General features: G+C 46.6%; 1 protein-coding gene across 2 annotated transcripts in view; it reads left to right on the plus strand.

The window, feature by feature from the left end:
• The first annotated feature begins 14,175 nt into the window (after nt 1-14,175).
• Nucleotides 14,176-15,449, plus strand: part of LOC133775939 (stearoyl-CoA desaturase) — a 94,845-nt gene continuing 93,571 nt past the window's right edge. The window contains exon 1 of one of the 2 annotated variants that reach the window (XM_062214523.1): nt 14,176-14,253. In XM_062214523.1, the coding sequence (XP_062070507.1) occupies nt 14,203-14,253 (51 nt within the window). In that variant the 5' untranslated portion in view covers nt 14,176-14,202. The remainder of the gene's footprint in view (nt 14,254-15,449) is intronic. The other variant, XM_062214522.1, reaches the window with a different exon arrangement.

The following is a 15,449-nucleotide window of genomic DNA, read 5'->3' on the forward strand; positions in this document are numbered from 1 at the left end:
CCACAGCAGGGAGCTGGACTGGAAGAGGAGCAACCGGGACAGAATCCGGCACCCCAAATGGGACTAGAACCCAGGGTGCCGGCGCTGCAGGCGGAGGATTAGCTTAGTGAGCCGTGGCGCCAGCCTACAATCCTTTTCATCTCTACTCATCATCTTTAACTTCTAGCTCTGGCATTTCCCCATGCTGCCCTCAAATCAGGAGTCCCATGTGAAAATGAACTACATTTGCATTATTGCCCCCAAAATGAACTACAGTACCTGATTCAATACCCATTACAATTATAGATATTGAAAAATAAGATATTCTTAGCTCTCTAAAATTTCGTATTTCTTAATCTTCAATCAAATTTCTGAATCTTTTCTATTCTAGTTTGTTTTCTGAAGGTGTTTGCCTGAGAATATTCTTTATACCTAAAAGTGTGGAAATTAAGGCAGAGGGCAGAAAAACAAAACAGTTAATATCCCTAGCGATATTACTCTTAAATTGTTAATGTGCTGGCCTCTGCTGTATTCTTTCATCTCTATTTAAAACTTTGACAATGGCACATTTGCTTTGTTATTTTTTTCCTGAGAAAGCATGAATATGATAATTGTTTATATGAGGAGGAGGTTGCTTCAAAAAGTTTGTGGAGGGGCCAGCACTGTGGTGTAGTGGGTTAGGCCACAGTCTACAGTGCAGGCATCCCATATGAGTGCCAGTTTGAGTCCTGGCTGTTCCACTTCTTTTTTTTTTTTCTTCTTCTCCTTCTTCAGATTTATTTATTTACTTGAGAGGCATAGCTACAGACAGAGAGAGGGAGACACAGAGAGAGAGGTCCTCCATCCCCTGACTCTCTCCCCAAATGCCCGCATCGGCCAGAGCTGCGCTGATCCAAAGGCAGGAGCCAGGAGCCTCCTCCAGGTTGCCCACGCAGGTGCAGGGGCCCAAGCACATGGACTATCCTCCATTGTTTTCCTAGGCCATTAGCAGGGAGTTGGACTGGAAATGGAGCAGCTGGGACTTGAACCAGTGCCCATATGGGATGCTGGTGCCGCAGGCAGATGCTCAATCTAATACACCACAGAGCGCTAGCCTCCTGCTCCACTTCTGATCCAGCATTCCTGTTAATGTGCCTGGGAAAGCAGCAGCAGAAAGCCTAAGTGCTTGGGCTCCTGCACTGGCGTGGGAGATCCAAAGGAGGCTCCTGGCTCCTGGCTTCTGGCTTAGGATCAGCCCGGCTCTGGCCAATGTGGTCATCTGGGGCGTGAGCTCGTGGATGGAAGATTGATTTCTCTCTCTCTCTCTCTCTCTCTCTCTCTCTCTCTCAATCTCTCCCTATGTCTCCCTCTCTGTGTAACTCTTTCAAATAAATAAATAATTTTTTTAAAAAAAGAAGTTACCAGTAAGGAATTCGAATTAACATTTGATAAATAACATCTATTTCACAGTTCCAATGCCGGCTACCTGGCTTCCAATCCAGCTTCCTGCTAATGAACCCTGGGAGGCAGCAGATGATGACTCAAAGCCTTGGGCCCCTGCCACCCACATGGGAAACCTGGAAGGAGTTCCAGGCTCTTGGCTTTGTCCTGGCCCAACCCCAGCTATTGCAGCCATTTGGGCGAGTGAACCAGAGGACAGAAGATCTCTCTCTGTCTCTGTCACTGTGCCTTTCAAATAAATAAATCTTTAAAAAATAAATTTGTACACATGCAATCTTATGCTATGCATAGCTCTACATCTTCTTTTTCTTTAGATATTTGTTCATGTAGATTAGATCCATTTAACCTAGTTTCTTCACTCAAACTTCAGTGTGGCATTTCTTTTGTAGATCTAATAGAAGTACTCATTGAGTCTCTTTTGGTGGATTTAGCTTTTCTTTTTGTACAGACATCCTTATCCCTTGTATCTCAGATTTCAGAGTTTCTGTAGAGTACACAGCTAGAAATGGAATCGTGGCTCCCCAAAGTGTGCTTTTCCCCTTTGCCACGTCTAAGTGTGTTCACACTAATTTCTATGCCCACGAGCCGCATGACAGTTCTTGTTCCTCCCCGTCTTTCTGCTTGGTACCATCACCTCAGCTTTAGAGAGAGGCAGAGAGAGGTTTGACAGCAGAGACAGAAGGCAGAGGTGATATGAGAATGGCAGCAGACAGAAGCTGGAAGATTCTGTGCTGCTGGCTTTGAAGACAGAGAAATCGGCCATGAGCCAAGGGATGCAGCTCCTGCAGCTGGGGAAAGCAAGGAACCATGCTCCCCTCAAACTTCCAGGGACCCAAGGACCTGTCCACTCTTTGGTTTTGGCTCCAGGAAAACTGATCTCAGATGTCTAGCCTCCAGAATGGTAAATGAATAAATGTGCGTTAAGTCACCACATTTGTAGTGGTGACTACAGTCTTATGGGATCAGCACAGCATCTCCTACCATCGATGGATTTTATAATCTCTGCCAACCAGGTGGTAAGTCATGATGTAGTTGTTGTTACCTGCATATAAAGGAATTTGATTGTCACTCCTGATATCATTACAGGAGAAACTATTTAAAGAATGTATTGGTTGTTGCCTGGAAAGAGCCTACTGACATTTTCCTATGGACAAGGCATCTTAAGACCTTGAGGGCCATGACTGGACTACCTCACTGAAAAAAAAAGTTATAATATTCTCCATCTAGGTCTTAGCTATATTGTACTAGGTTATTTCTACACACTTAATATTTTTATACTTTTGTACGTGAAGTAACTTTAAAATTTTTCACTTTCTAACTTATTGTTGCTGTCACAATTGATTTTTTCATACAGGCTTTGCATCCAGAAACATTATTCGCCTTAACTCTAATATTTTGTGATTTTGTTTTGTATTTTCTATATTGACACAAATAATCTAAAAATAGTGTTGTTCCTTCCCTTTGTTTCTTTTTCTCGTTGTACTGTGTCAGCTAAGGCCTGTAGTTCTGTGTTGAGTAGAAGCGGTGATGGTGACAACTTGTTGTCTTGTTCATGAAATTAAAGGGAATATGGGGGCTGGCACTGTGGCGCAGCGGGTTCATGCCCTGGCGTGAAGCGCCGGCATCCCATATGGGTGCCGGTTCTAGTCCCGGCTGCTCCTCTTCCAATCCAGCTCTCTGTTGTGGCCTGGGAAAGCACTTTTTAAATATGTATGTATGTGTGTATATATATACACATACATACACACACATACTTATTTATTTGAAAGGCAAAGTTACAGAGAGAGAGAGAGAGAAGTGCTCCATGTGCTGGTTTACTCCCCAGATGGCTGCAACTGTACCGATCTGAAGCCAGGGGCCAGGAGTTTCTTCCAGGTCACCCATGAAGGTGCAGGGCCCAAGGACTTGGGCCATCTTCTACTGCTTTCCCAGGCCATACCAGAGAGCTGGATCAGAAATGGAGCAGCCGGGACTCGAACTGGTGCCCATATGGGATGTCAGCACTGCAGGCGGCAGCTTTACCCACTACGCCTCAGTACCGGCCCCGACAAAATTTTCTTACTTGTAAAGTCTGCAAAACTTTGGTATCAGGAAAGACAGTGAGGCTCAGGGGGTTAGGCCTCCACTTGCGATGCCCACATCCCATATCAGAGAGCTGGTTCGATTCCTGGTGACTCTGGGGATTCCAACTCAGCTTCCTACTGATACATCCTAGAGGCAGCAGATGATGACTGAAGTGCTTAGGTCACTGCCACCCACGTGGGAGACCTGAATGGAGCTAAAAACTTCTGTCTTCAGACTGGCCCAACCCTGGCTGCTACGGGTATTTGGGAAATAAACCAGCAGATGGAAGATTCTCTCTCTCTCATTTTCTCTCCCCCTCCCCATCTATCTATCATCTATCCCCTCCCCACTTTCCATTATATTTTTAAAAAACTAAAGATAATTTCGCATTTGGACATCACAAAAATTTTGCAAGTGATTTAGCCTTTTCTGTATGTTGCACTGATTTATGTAAGTTTCAATCATTTGGCCCTTAAATGTGTGGACAGTGTTTTAACTATTGTTTCAGTGCCTTAATGGTTATAGGATTATTCATAGTTTTTATTTCTTCTTGACTCAGTCTTAGCAAGTTATATTTCTTCTGGAATGCGGTTCATTTGGTACATGTTTCCAAATTTGTTCCCAATATATACTTATCATTTAATCTCTTCCATATCTATATTTTTCTCACTTTCACACTTATTATTGCCTGGACACACCACTTCCCACCACCTCGCCTCTCACTGCCCCACATACACTGGTTGTGTTCAGTCCTATCAGACATTTGTAAAGTTTAATAACTTTTTTCCCCTTAAAAACAAAATTTGATTTTGTTGATCTTCCCTGCTGTATCATTTTCTTAAGTTAATAAATGCTAATAATTTAGAATAATGTCTGGCACACAGAAGTTGCTCTGTAAAGTATGATGAGTATTTTCTGATTTTATCATTTCCTTTATTTTATTCAGTTTCTTTGGGTTTGTTCTATTTGTCTTTGCTGCACTTCTAAAGTCATACCCCATTTTGTTCTCACTCTCCTGTCACCTGCTCTAAGAGAAGCCAACTGCTATGCTGGAAGGACACTCAGGCACATTATTCTGACCATCTTGTCAAATACAAGCACTTAAGGTTATAAATTTCCTTGTTCTGCTTTAACTGTACCCCATATGTGGTATAATTATGTCACTCGGTTTTAAATACTTTTTGATTCTGAGAGAATATAAACTTCATAATTGTTGAGTATCTTCTGCATAAGCCCAGTAAATCAAACTTAGGAATTATGTTGTTTAGAACTGTTAAACTCTCCCAATTAATTTTTTTTTCTCTCCAGCAATGCCTTCTCCTTAAAAACTATGTTGTCTGGGGCTGGCGCTGTGGCATAGCTGGTAAAGCCACCACCGACAGTGCTGGCATCCCATATGGGTGCCGATTCAAGTCCTGGCTGCTCCACTTCTGATCTAGCTCTCTGCGATGGCCTGGGAAAGCACTGGAAGATGTTCCAAGTTCTTGGGGCCCTGCACCCATGTGGGAGACTCAGAAGAAGCTCCTGGCTCCTGGCTTTGGATTGGCACAGCTCCGGCCGTTGCAGCCATTTGGGGAGTGAACCAGCAGATGGAAGCTCGCTCTTTCTTTCTCTCTCTCTCTCTCTCTCTCTCTGCCTCTCCTTCTCTCTCTGTGTAATTCTTTCAAATAAATAAATCTTTTTAAAAAACTATTTTATCTGATATTAATGTAGCAAACCCAGATGCTGTTAGTGTATTTTTTCTATCCACTCACTTCCAGACTTTCTATATCCGTTATCTTTTACGTGTCTCTTATAAACCTCACTTAGGTAGACTTACCTTCAATCATTCCATCTTTGCCTTAAAGGGGCCAATTTATTCCATTTACCTGTATTGTGATTACTGAAATACTCTGATTTCTGCCTACCATCACTTTGGTGTTTTTCTATTTGTTCCATCATTCCCTTCACCCATATAATTTTCTTGTCCTTTTTTGCCTTAAGTTGTTTAACTTTTTTTTTTCATTTTTTTTTTTTTGACAGGCAGAGTGGATAGTGAGAGAGAGAGAGACAGAGAGAAAGGTCTTCCTTTTTGCCGTTGGTTCACCCTCCAATGGCCGCTGCGGCTGGAGCATCGCGCTGATCCGAAGCCAGGAGCCAGGTGCTTCTCCTGGTCTCCCATGCGGGTGCAGGGCCCAAGGACTTGGGCCATCCTCCACTGCCTTCCCGGGCCATAGCAGAGAGCTGGTCTGGAAGAGAGGCAACTGGGATAGAATCCGGCGCCCCAACCGGGATCAGAACCCGGTGTGCCGGCGCCGCAAGGCGGAGGATTAGCCTGTTGAGCCATGGTGCCGGCCTTTTTTTCCATTTCTAATCTCCCTCTAGTAATATGGAAGTTATATATTCTCTTTACTCTTTTAGTGTTTACCCTTGATATTTACCAGCTGCACTAGACTTTTCCAAGTGGAGAGTTAATTAATGTCTTCACCACATTCCTGACAATAAAAGTACTGCAGAAAAGTTTAAGGTCAATGACTGGCCTCCCAACTCTGAAGCTTTTGTTGTTATGGGCTTCAGTTCTATTTTGTTTTATTTAAGCCTTGCAAAACACGGTCATTATACTTTCATCTAGTCATTACATATTTAAGTTCATGCACGTATTTGTCATTTTTTTAATTACTGTTTTTCTTTTGAATCTAGAAATAGATCACTTTCCTTCTATCTAAAGTATACCTTTTAAAATTCTTGTAGTGAGAGTGGGCATTTAGCTCATTGGTTAAGACACCCTAATCCCAAAGCACTATCAGATTCCGGCTCCAACTCCTGACTCCAGCTTCCTGCTGACACAGATCCTGGGAGGCAACAATGATGTCTCAATTAATTGGATTCCTGTTACCCATGTGGGAAACCTGGACTGAGTTTCTGGCTCCTGGCTGCAGCTCTGGCCTACCTCCAGCTGTTGCAGGCATTTGGGACATGAACTAGTGGATAGGAGATCTATTTGTGTCTCTCTGCCTTTCAAATTAATTTTTTAAAAAAAGTTTCTAGGAGTGAGCATTTGGCATAGAAGTTAAAGCACCATCTGTGGTATCTGCATTCCATATAGGAGTGGCTAGAGTTAAGTTCCGGCTCTGCTCCTGATTTCAGCTTCTTGCTACTGCACACTCAAGGAAGCAGCAGGTGATGACTCAAATAGTCGGGTCCTGCTACCCATGTGGGAGGATTAGACTGAGTTATAGGCTCCTAGTTTGGCCTGGCCCAGTCCTGGATGTTGAGGGCATTTGGGGAATGAACTAGTGGATGAGATCCCTCCATTTATTTCTGTTTTTTAGATAAAATAAGTATATAAATAATTTTAAAAGGATGAGCTCTTAAAGGATGGATAAAATTTTTAAAAATTCCTTTACTTAGTATATACTGAATTGATCTTCTGTATATAAAGATAACTGAAAATGAAAAAAAAAAAAAAACCTTGGTGTTAAATTGGAAATTGCATAGAAAATTAATTAATTTTTAAAAAATATCATGTAGGATCTCTGTCTTTAATGTGCTATACACTGTTATTTAATGCTATAACTAGTACTCCAACAGTATTTTTCACTTTGTGTTGCTATGTGGGGGCAAACTGTTGAAATCTTTGCTTAATATATACTGAACTGATCTTCTGTATATAAAGAGATTTGAAAAATGAATCTTGATGTGAATGGAAGAGGAGAGGGAGCGGGAAAGGGGAGGGTTGCAGGTGGGAGGGAAGTTATGGGGGGGGGGAAGCCATTGTAATCCATAAGCTGTACTTTGGAAATTTATATTCATTAAATAAAAGTTTAAAAAAAAATCCTTGTAGTGAACATGTTGACAACAAAATTTCTCAGTTTTTGTATGAAAATTTTCTGTATTTTTTGTTTTTAAAAGGTAGATTCACTGAATAAACAATTGTAGGATTATATTTGAGCATATTAAAGAGATTATTCCACTAGTTTCTGATTTTCATTGTTCCTCTCAAAATGTCAGCTGTAAGTCTAATAATCTTCCCTTTCAAAGTTGGGTTTTCTGGCTGCTTTTAAGACATTCTTTTTGCTCTGGGTATTCTGCAGTTTCACCATGCTATTTCTAAAAGTGGATCTCTTTTTACTTAACCTTATTGTAATTTGTTAGATTTTGTGAATCTGTGACATTGTGTTTGTAAATTAGTTCTAGAAAATTCTCAGGCATTATCTCTTCAGACATTTCTTTTTTCTTTTTTGACAGGCAGAGTGGACAGTGAGAGAAAGAGAGACAGAGAGAAAGGTCTTCCTTTGCCATTGGTTCACGCTCCAATGGCCGCCACAGCCAGTGCACAGCGCTGATCTGAAGGCAGGAGCCAGGTGCTTCTCCTGGTCTCCCATGGGGTGCAAGGCCCAAGCACTTGGGCCATCCTCCACTGCACTCCCGGGCCACAGCAGAGAGCTGGCCTGGAAGAGTGGCAACCGGGACAGAATCCGGTGCCTAGACCGGGACTAGAACCCAGTGTGCCAGCACCGCAGGCGGAGGATTAGCCTATTGAGCCACGGCGCCAGCCCTCTTCAGACATTTCATTTGCCCTATTATCTCACTCCTCCTCCTCTTCTTTGTGAGTTAATGTTAGTAATTTTTTGCTGTATCCTCCTTTGTCTCTTTTTCATCTTTTGCATATCTTTGTTTTTAAAATTTTTATTAATATGAAGAGAACAGATTTCATGTACTTCATAAAATTCTAAGACAATCATATCTCCCTCTCTCCCTCCCTCAATCCCTTCTTTCTTCTTTTTTCCTTTAATTTTTATAACATAATTTCAATTTACTTTAAAATCAGACTTATTACATTTCAGATAATTTCTTTACATCTGTCTTACAATTAACTGGCTCATTTTTTCTTGGCACCTCATATGCTAGTAAACATTTATGTTGAGTTTAAATTTCAATGTTTATTTCATTAAGTTTTATCTGCTTATAACTATTGTAATTATTTTTATGAGTTTCTACTGTGAGACTATTTTGCTTCTAACTACATCTTCTGAAATTCTCTGAGACCAGTCTAAAAGCTTTTGCTTTTGCCAGGTACCTGAGAGCACTTTCAATGCAGACACACTTTAAAATAAAATAAAGTTCATGTGGTGGTCCAGGTGAAAGATGGTGGTGTTTCACTAAAGGGCACTACCACTGAACACATAGGAAAGTGGACAGATCAGATTTTTCCAGTCTTTGGTTCCATGATTTTCCAAAGAAAAATCATGTAGAAATGCAAGGAACAGGAGTATTTCACTCTTAGTGCCTGTGATTTCACAATGGTGTGCACACTCGCATTGTTTGGGGATAGGAAAGGCATTTGAAATAAGCACCAATCCAATCAGTGTCACACTGGTGTTATGGCAGGGGCTTGCTGGAGACACATTCCCTGCTTTGTACATCGACAATGGCCCTTTCTTCTAGGCAATTCCCTGAAGTCACACCATGCACATGGCTGCAAGGCTAGATAGATAAGTCAGGGCAGACTGCACAGGAGCTGGGATGCTGGGCGGGGACACTTCATTTTATTTCATAGGGGGAGACATTGAAAGTTTGTCTGAACAGAGATAAAATGACCAAGAAAATTATAAAGACAGTGAATTTGGTAAAGAATGGGCCAATGGGGAGACATTTTAGAGACAGGAAAATTGCTTATGAAACTGTTGAAACTGTCCATGCAAGAAGCAATAGCATTAAACAAGGACAGAGATACAGGGACTGGGAAGGAAGGGAAGGATGAGATGAAAGACATTTGGAGGCTGATTCAAAGAACAGAATTTGCAGGTGGAACTGATAGGAGTTCATAAGTGGGGTACAAGTAGTTGAGGGTTAGTGCTGAGATTTTGAATCTGGATGACTGCTCTGCCTACTAGGAGAAAATGGGGGTATCAGGAATAAGATAGTTTGGGGAAGGAGAGCAGAGGACAGATCTGTTTCACAACCATGTGGATTTCCTTAACACTACTGAGCTATACACTGAAAAATGGCTAAAATGCTAAGTTTGATGTGCTTTTTAAAAATGTTTAACCACAATAGAAGGAAAGAATAATAAAGGCAAATTCTCGTTGCCAGCAACAGTAACTGCTAAAGGCCAGGCTGCAGAGAAAGAGGAGGGGGAGGCCTGAGTTTGGTGAATCGCAGACAGGTCAAGGAGACAGACACATGCCAACCACTCAGCTCCGATGCTGCTGAGTACACAGGAGCTCTGGTGGCCCCGCGAGCCTGTCCAAAAGCCAGCTCTTGTAGAAACCCTTTGGGATTTTATTTCACTCTGGGCTTCTGAAGAAGTATGCTCTGCATTTTCAAAAAGACGAGCACCAAGTAATACCCAAAGCTGCCCCCACCTGCTACTGCTAGGACCTCTGCTAGTGAGCGAGGAAGGAGTGAAGCAGTCACCTCACCTGTGCACGTGAGCAGTTCCTTGCCTGGCCACTGTCTTTATCGTTTAGCAACCTAGATCCTCCTGAGCCCCAGCCTGGACGGCTCCCAGTGAGCGCGTTTCAATGCTGGGGTTCCCATCAGCCACGGCTATTCCTTCTCATCAGACACTCCCCAGGCCCTCACTCTGAGAACACTGCAATCCCCAGATGGAGAGCTGGGAACTGGGTGAGATGCTCTACTCCCATCAATGTTGCCTTGCAAAATCACCTGTTTATTGAGCGTCAACAAAGTAAATGACTGTTGTTGCGTAGGCATTAGCTTTCTAAGGAGAGTCATGTTAGTTCATTTCTAGTAGGTAACCATCTAAAACTCTGAGAAGATGAGAACTCCCATGAAGCAGCGTATCGTGTGAAGTAAACGTCTGGGTCATTTCCAAAGGAAGGTGTTTGGCTGAGTCGACAACTAGCTAGCATAACAACCTGCAGATGCCTGGAACGTTACACAGACCTAGCTAGCACAACATTTAGGTTACATGCACCCAGAAAGTTCTGAGATAAACAGGATGCTGGGAATGGCCAAAACAGATGAAGCAAACGCTGGGAAGACTGTAAGCCCACAGTTACCCAGCCAGTGAGGAACTGGGGGAGGGACCTGCGTGCTAGGAAATAAACAGCCCACCAGGCACCCTATCTCGGAAGATCGCTAGTAAGTCTTCCTTTCTCTGCCTTTCCTGAGTCGCGGTCCCTTAAGTGGACATGCATGGCTGTTCTCACACACATCACCTACAACTACGCAGTTGGAATTATGACATTTTATTATTTTTTCAAAAAAATGTAATAGCTTTAAGGTAGGCACAGTTGGTAAAGTGTCCAATTTGTAAGTTTTCACACAGGTGTGCACCTGTGACTCCATCACCACAATGAAGAGGTCAAGGACATCCATCAAGCCTTGGCTTCCTCATTCCTCTCCGCAAGTCCTCCCTCCCTTCCCGCATCCCATCCCCCGGCAACCACTGATCTGGCACTCCAGGTAGGTTTGCATTTTCTACAATGTTAGATAAATGGAATCATGCAGTGTGTTCTCTTGTCGTCTGGCTTCCTTAGTACAATGTATTGAGATTCTTGCAGGTTGTTGCTTGGGTCAGTGGTTCATACTTCATTGTACTATTCCATTGTATGACTGCACCACGTTCTGTCCTATCCACCTGTTGATGGTCACTGGATTGTTTCCAGGTTTGTTTGCTTTTAGCCATTAGGAACAAGTCCTGTATAGACATAGGCTTTCATTTATTTTGGGTAAATACCTAGAAATGACGTAACGGTTGAGTTACAAGGTAGGTGTGTGCTACATATTTTCAGAAACTGTTAAGCTTTTCTTTCCAAAGTGGTTTTGCCATTTTACACAGCTACCAGCTGTGATGTAATGTCCAGTGGCTCGGTGTCCTTGCCAGCACTTGCTATGGCTGGTCACTGGATTATGGCTCTGTATCACTAAGGTTTTCATTTGCATTTCCCTGCTGGCTCATGATTCTGAGCACCTTTCTGGGTGCTTCCTTGCTAACCATGTGTCTTCTCCATTTTTAAAATTGGGTTGTTTGCTTTCTTATTACTGATAGTTCTCTATTTGCGATATGAGCCCTTTTTTATAAAAAAAATATTTTTTTTGAGAGGCAGAGTTACAGAGAGAGGGAAAGACAGAGAACAGTGTTCCATCAGCTGGTTCACTCCCCAAATGGCCACAATGGGTGGATCTGGGCCAATCAGGAGCCAGGAGGTTCTTCCAGGTCTCCTACACGGCTACAGAGGCCAAAGAACTTGGTCCATCTTCCACTGCTTTCCCAGAGCATAGCCGAGAGCTGGATCAGAAGAAGAGCAGCTAAGACTTGAACTGGTGCCCTTATGCTGAGGCTTAGCCCACTACATGACCGTGCTGGCCCTGATACAAGTCCTTTTTCAGATATGTGAGTTGCAAATATATTCTCCTAGTCTCTTGCTTATCTTTTAAAGAAGAGCAATTCTCAATTTTGAGGAAATTCAAGTTATCATTTTTTTTCTTATATGGAATATGATTGGAAGTGAGGAGCTGAGGCACCAGAGGATTCCATTAGGTTTTGAGAATACTTGTTGGAGGCTCTGGAGAGACTATGGCCGAACCACACTGAGCCATCACTTCAGGCCTGCAGGTCAAAGACAAATGTTCTCCGTGGAGAACTCTGTTCCAGGTGCTCGGAAGTGTGCTTTCAGAAAAGCGAGAAAGAATAGAGCAGGCACTTGGCCTCCACACTCACTCAGCCCCGAGGCTCTCCTGCACTGCACCTGCCCCTGAGTGCGTTGGCGCTGGCCCCTGCCCCGGGGCATGCAGGGTGTGATGCCCTGGGGCTGGGTATTTCACAGGCCAGTCTCTCAAGTGTCAGCTATTCAAGTGCAGTTCCCGGGCTCCATGCCACATTTATGTCACCAGGACAGGGAGTCGCCAGGAACCTGCACCTCCACTCACGCCCCTGGTGACTCCCCTCACTGATGCTGGCAAACTCCTGCTAAGTGAGTTCCAGCACCCCATCCTGACGGCCAGGGGATGGAGGACTGAGACACACCTCTGTGGCCTCCACCTGCAGGGATTCCGGGGAGGGACCAGCACTTTCTTCACTTTGCCTTCTCTGCAGCTTCTGAGAGGCGAGGCCAAGCAGAGCCCTCAACACGGGCATTAGGACAAGAGCAGAGCAGGCACCTGGGGCTCAGATGAGCCAGGTGGGAATGGGAGGTCTGGAGACCCAGGCACAGGGGGACCGCTGGGGTAGACACCGCTCTGTTCACAACTCACACTTACCCGGCACCACACGCAGGGCAGGGCACTAAGGACCTTGTCGCGGCTCATCTGAGTCTCTAACAGCCTTCAGCAGCAGCAATGGTCACCTCCTGTTACAAATAAGAGTTCAGAAAGATCAGGTGACGTTTTCATTGTTGCACAGCAAGTGTGTTGTTCAGTGAGGAGTCAAACCCAGTTCCGAAGGATGCTGAACACAGCAGACGCCCTGTTCCCCTCACCAGTCCCTGGGCGCAAGAGTGGGGCTGGCACGCAGGGATCCTAACGTGCTGGGCCAGACATTTTGCCTACAGCAGGCTGGAGGAAGCCCTGAACAGAGGCCCGGGGAGGAGGCAGGTGCTAAAGGCCGTCCATGACACACTTGTCCATCACGCTGTGTGCTTCTGTCCTGAACTCACTGGCACGCAACAGGGCCTCTGTAAGTCTGTCTTTTGTGGCTGCTGAATTGAGAAATGGAAGCTGTGCCCATGAGGCCTGGGATGTGATTCCCCTTGAAATTATTTTTTCCCCTAGGAGCCCATGTTGTGGCACCGTGGGTTAAGCTGCTGCCCGCTACACTGGCATCACATATGGATGCCAGTTGGTGTCCTGGCTGCTCCACTCCCAATCCAGCTCCCAGCTAATGTTGCCTGGGAAGGCTGCTGAGGATGGCCCTGTACTTGGGGCCCTGCGCCCACATGGGAGACCTGGATGAAGCCCCAGGCTCCTGATTTCAGGCTGGCCCAGCCACAATTGTTGGCAGCCATTTAGAGAGTGAACCAGGGGATGAAGATATCTCTATCTCCACCCCTCTCTCTGTTGGTAATTATGCCTTTCAAATAAGTAAATATATCGTTTTAAAAAAATATTGTTCCCCTCCAAATCTTGAATAAACCAGTGATGCTCCACGGAGGGTTGCTTTTGTTCCCCTTTCTCCCCCCACTAAGGCTGGTGAAGTTAGGCAGTGGGATGGAGAAGGAACACAGAGTCTGTACCCTGAGGGAGTGGCTGCAACCCCACTGCTCTGGACCAGCCCCCGATTTAAGGCCCATGACTTTCCCAGCATGTACGGGTCACGGCTTCTTGGGATAAAATCTGGGAATCTGCGTGTATTGCAGAGCTGGCCAGGAGGTTCTCCTGGTCAGGAAGTTTGGGGACAACACCTAATGGCTGACACCAGCCCTTGGAGAAGGGGGTACCTTTCCTAAACCAGTGGGTCAGACTTGGGGTGCCAGGGAAGCCCCATCTGGCAGGAAGAGCCCTCCTACTTCCTGACCCCTCTCCTACCTTGTCCTTCACTCTGTCACCAAGTCCCCACCACGCTAAAACGCCTGTAAAGTGGCACTTGGAGCAGCAGCGCCACATCGTGGACAGGAGCAGTACCGCGCTAGGGCGGCGCAGGACGCTGTCCCAGTAGGTCACTGGGGCTGCAGTTACCATCCTGGCCTGCAGGGGGCAGCACGTGCCTACGTTTCCGTGCGGATCCGCCTTGCCCTCACCACACGGGTGACTGTGAGCATCCCCCGGACGGGCATGGGGTGCAGCCCGGCCGGATCTGGAATCCACACCTCCACGCGACGCGAGGTGAGTGAACAGAGGAAGAGTGAAGCGCGGGGCGCAGCACGCTGTGCCGAGGGGAAGCCAGCCTCTGTGGCACTGGCTGGGCTGAAGCTGGCGGTCCCCTAGCGCCCGTGACATTGACGGGGTGGCCCCGCGGCCAGTGTTGGTGCCACCGAGCTGGAGTTCCTTCCGTGCGCGAGGAGCTGAGGGGCAGGCCCGGCTCTGTGTCTGAGGAGGCGCGGGCCGCGGGCAGTGGCGGTGGAGGAGCGGGCGGGCGGCCGTGCTGGCCGTGTCTCTGAGGAGGCCGCGCAGCGAGGTCTCCGTGTCCGTCTGTCCCCGTCCCTTCCACTCACAGACTGTGCTGATGTTTGTATCGGACAGGCCTCTTTCTCCAAAACTTCCTTTACCCAGTAGGAATTCAATACCCGCGTACCGCGTGTGGTGGTCACATCCAGGTAATGCAGTGGTCACATCCGGGCAATGCGGTGGTCACATCCGGGCAATGCGGTGGTCACATCCGGGCAACGCCTTCCCGTCTGCTGCGCGTTCACCTTTTCTATGCACTGGGAACCTTTAGAATCTTCTCCATCCTTCAGAATCTGTCGAAAGTTGTCCCGTGCTGTAGTTGCCCTGCTGCGTGGCGCCCTTCAGCGCAGCCCTCCTAGCTCCCACCCCGGGGCTGCGCGCCCTCCCTGCGTGAGAACCGCGTGGCTCCCGCGGATGAGGGGCCGTGCAGCGTTCCCTCCGTGTCCGCCCCCAGGTCCATCCGCGTGGCCCCGGGGTTCCTTCTGCGCATGGCTGAGCACTGTCCCGTTGCGCTCCGTGCTGTGGACGGCAGATCGGTTCCTAGGTTAGGAAGTGTGCGGGACCGCGCCAGGCGGCCTTGCCCTCGGCCTCTTGCTGACTTGGAGCTGCACGTGGCCCCGCGGCGGGTGCGGAGCAGGCTGTGTGCCCATGCAGATTTGCCCGTCTCCTGGCCGAGGGCCGCCTTGGCTGTGTTGCTCTGCTTCGCCTGTTCACGGCGCGCGCCCCAGGGCTGCCAGGATCACGTGCCCCCCCCCCCCCACCTGTCTGCTGTCCCCACTGCACTGAGCCTGGAGGCCCCGGGCCCAGACCCCCGTGTCCCGGGAACCCTCCCCTCCCACTCTGTTGCACCGACACCGCGCGCTCCATACAAGGGTCTAGGCTGAGAGCTGCAGCGGCGAGGAAGGCTCAGTTCA

Source organism: Lepus europaeus, chromosome 17 (assembly GCF_033115175.1).
Source record: "Lepus europaeus isolate LE1 chromosome 17, mLepTim1.pri, whole genome shotgun sequence".
Classification (NCBI taxonomy): Eukaryota; Metazoa; Chordata; class Mammalia; order Lagomorpha; family Leporidae; genus Lepus; species Lepus europaeus.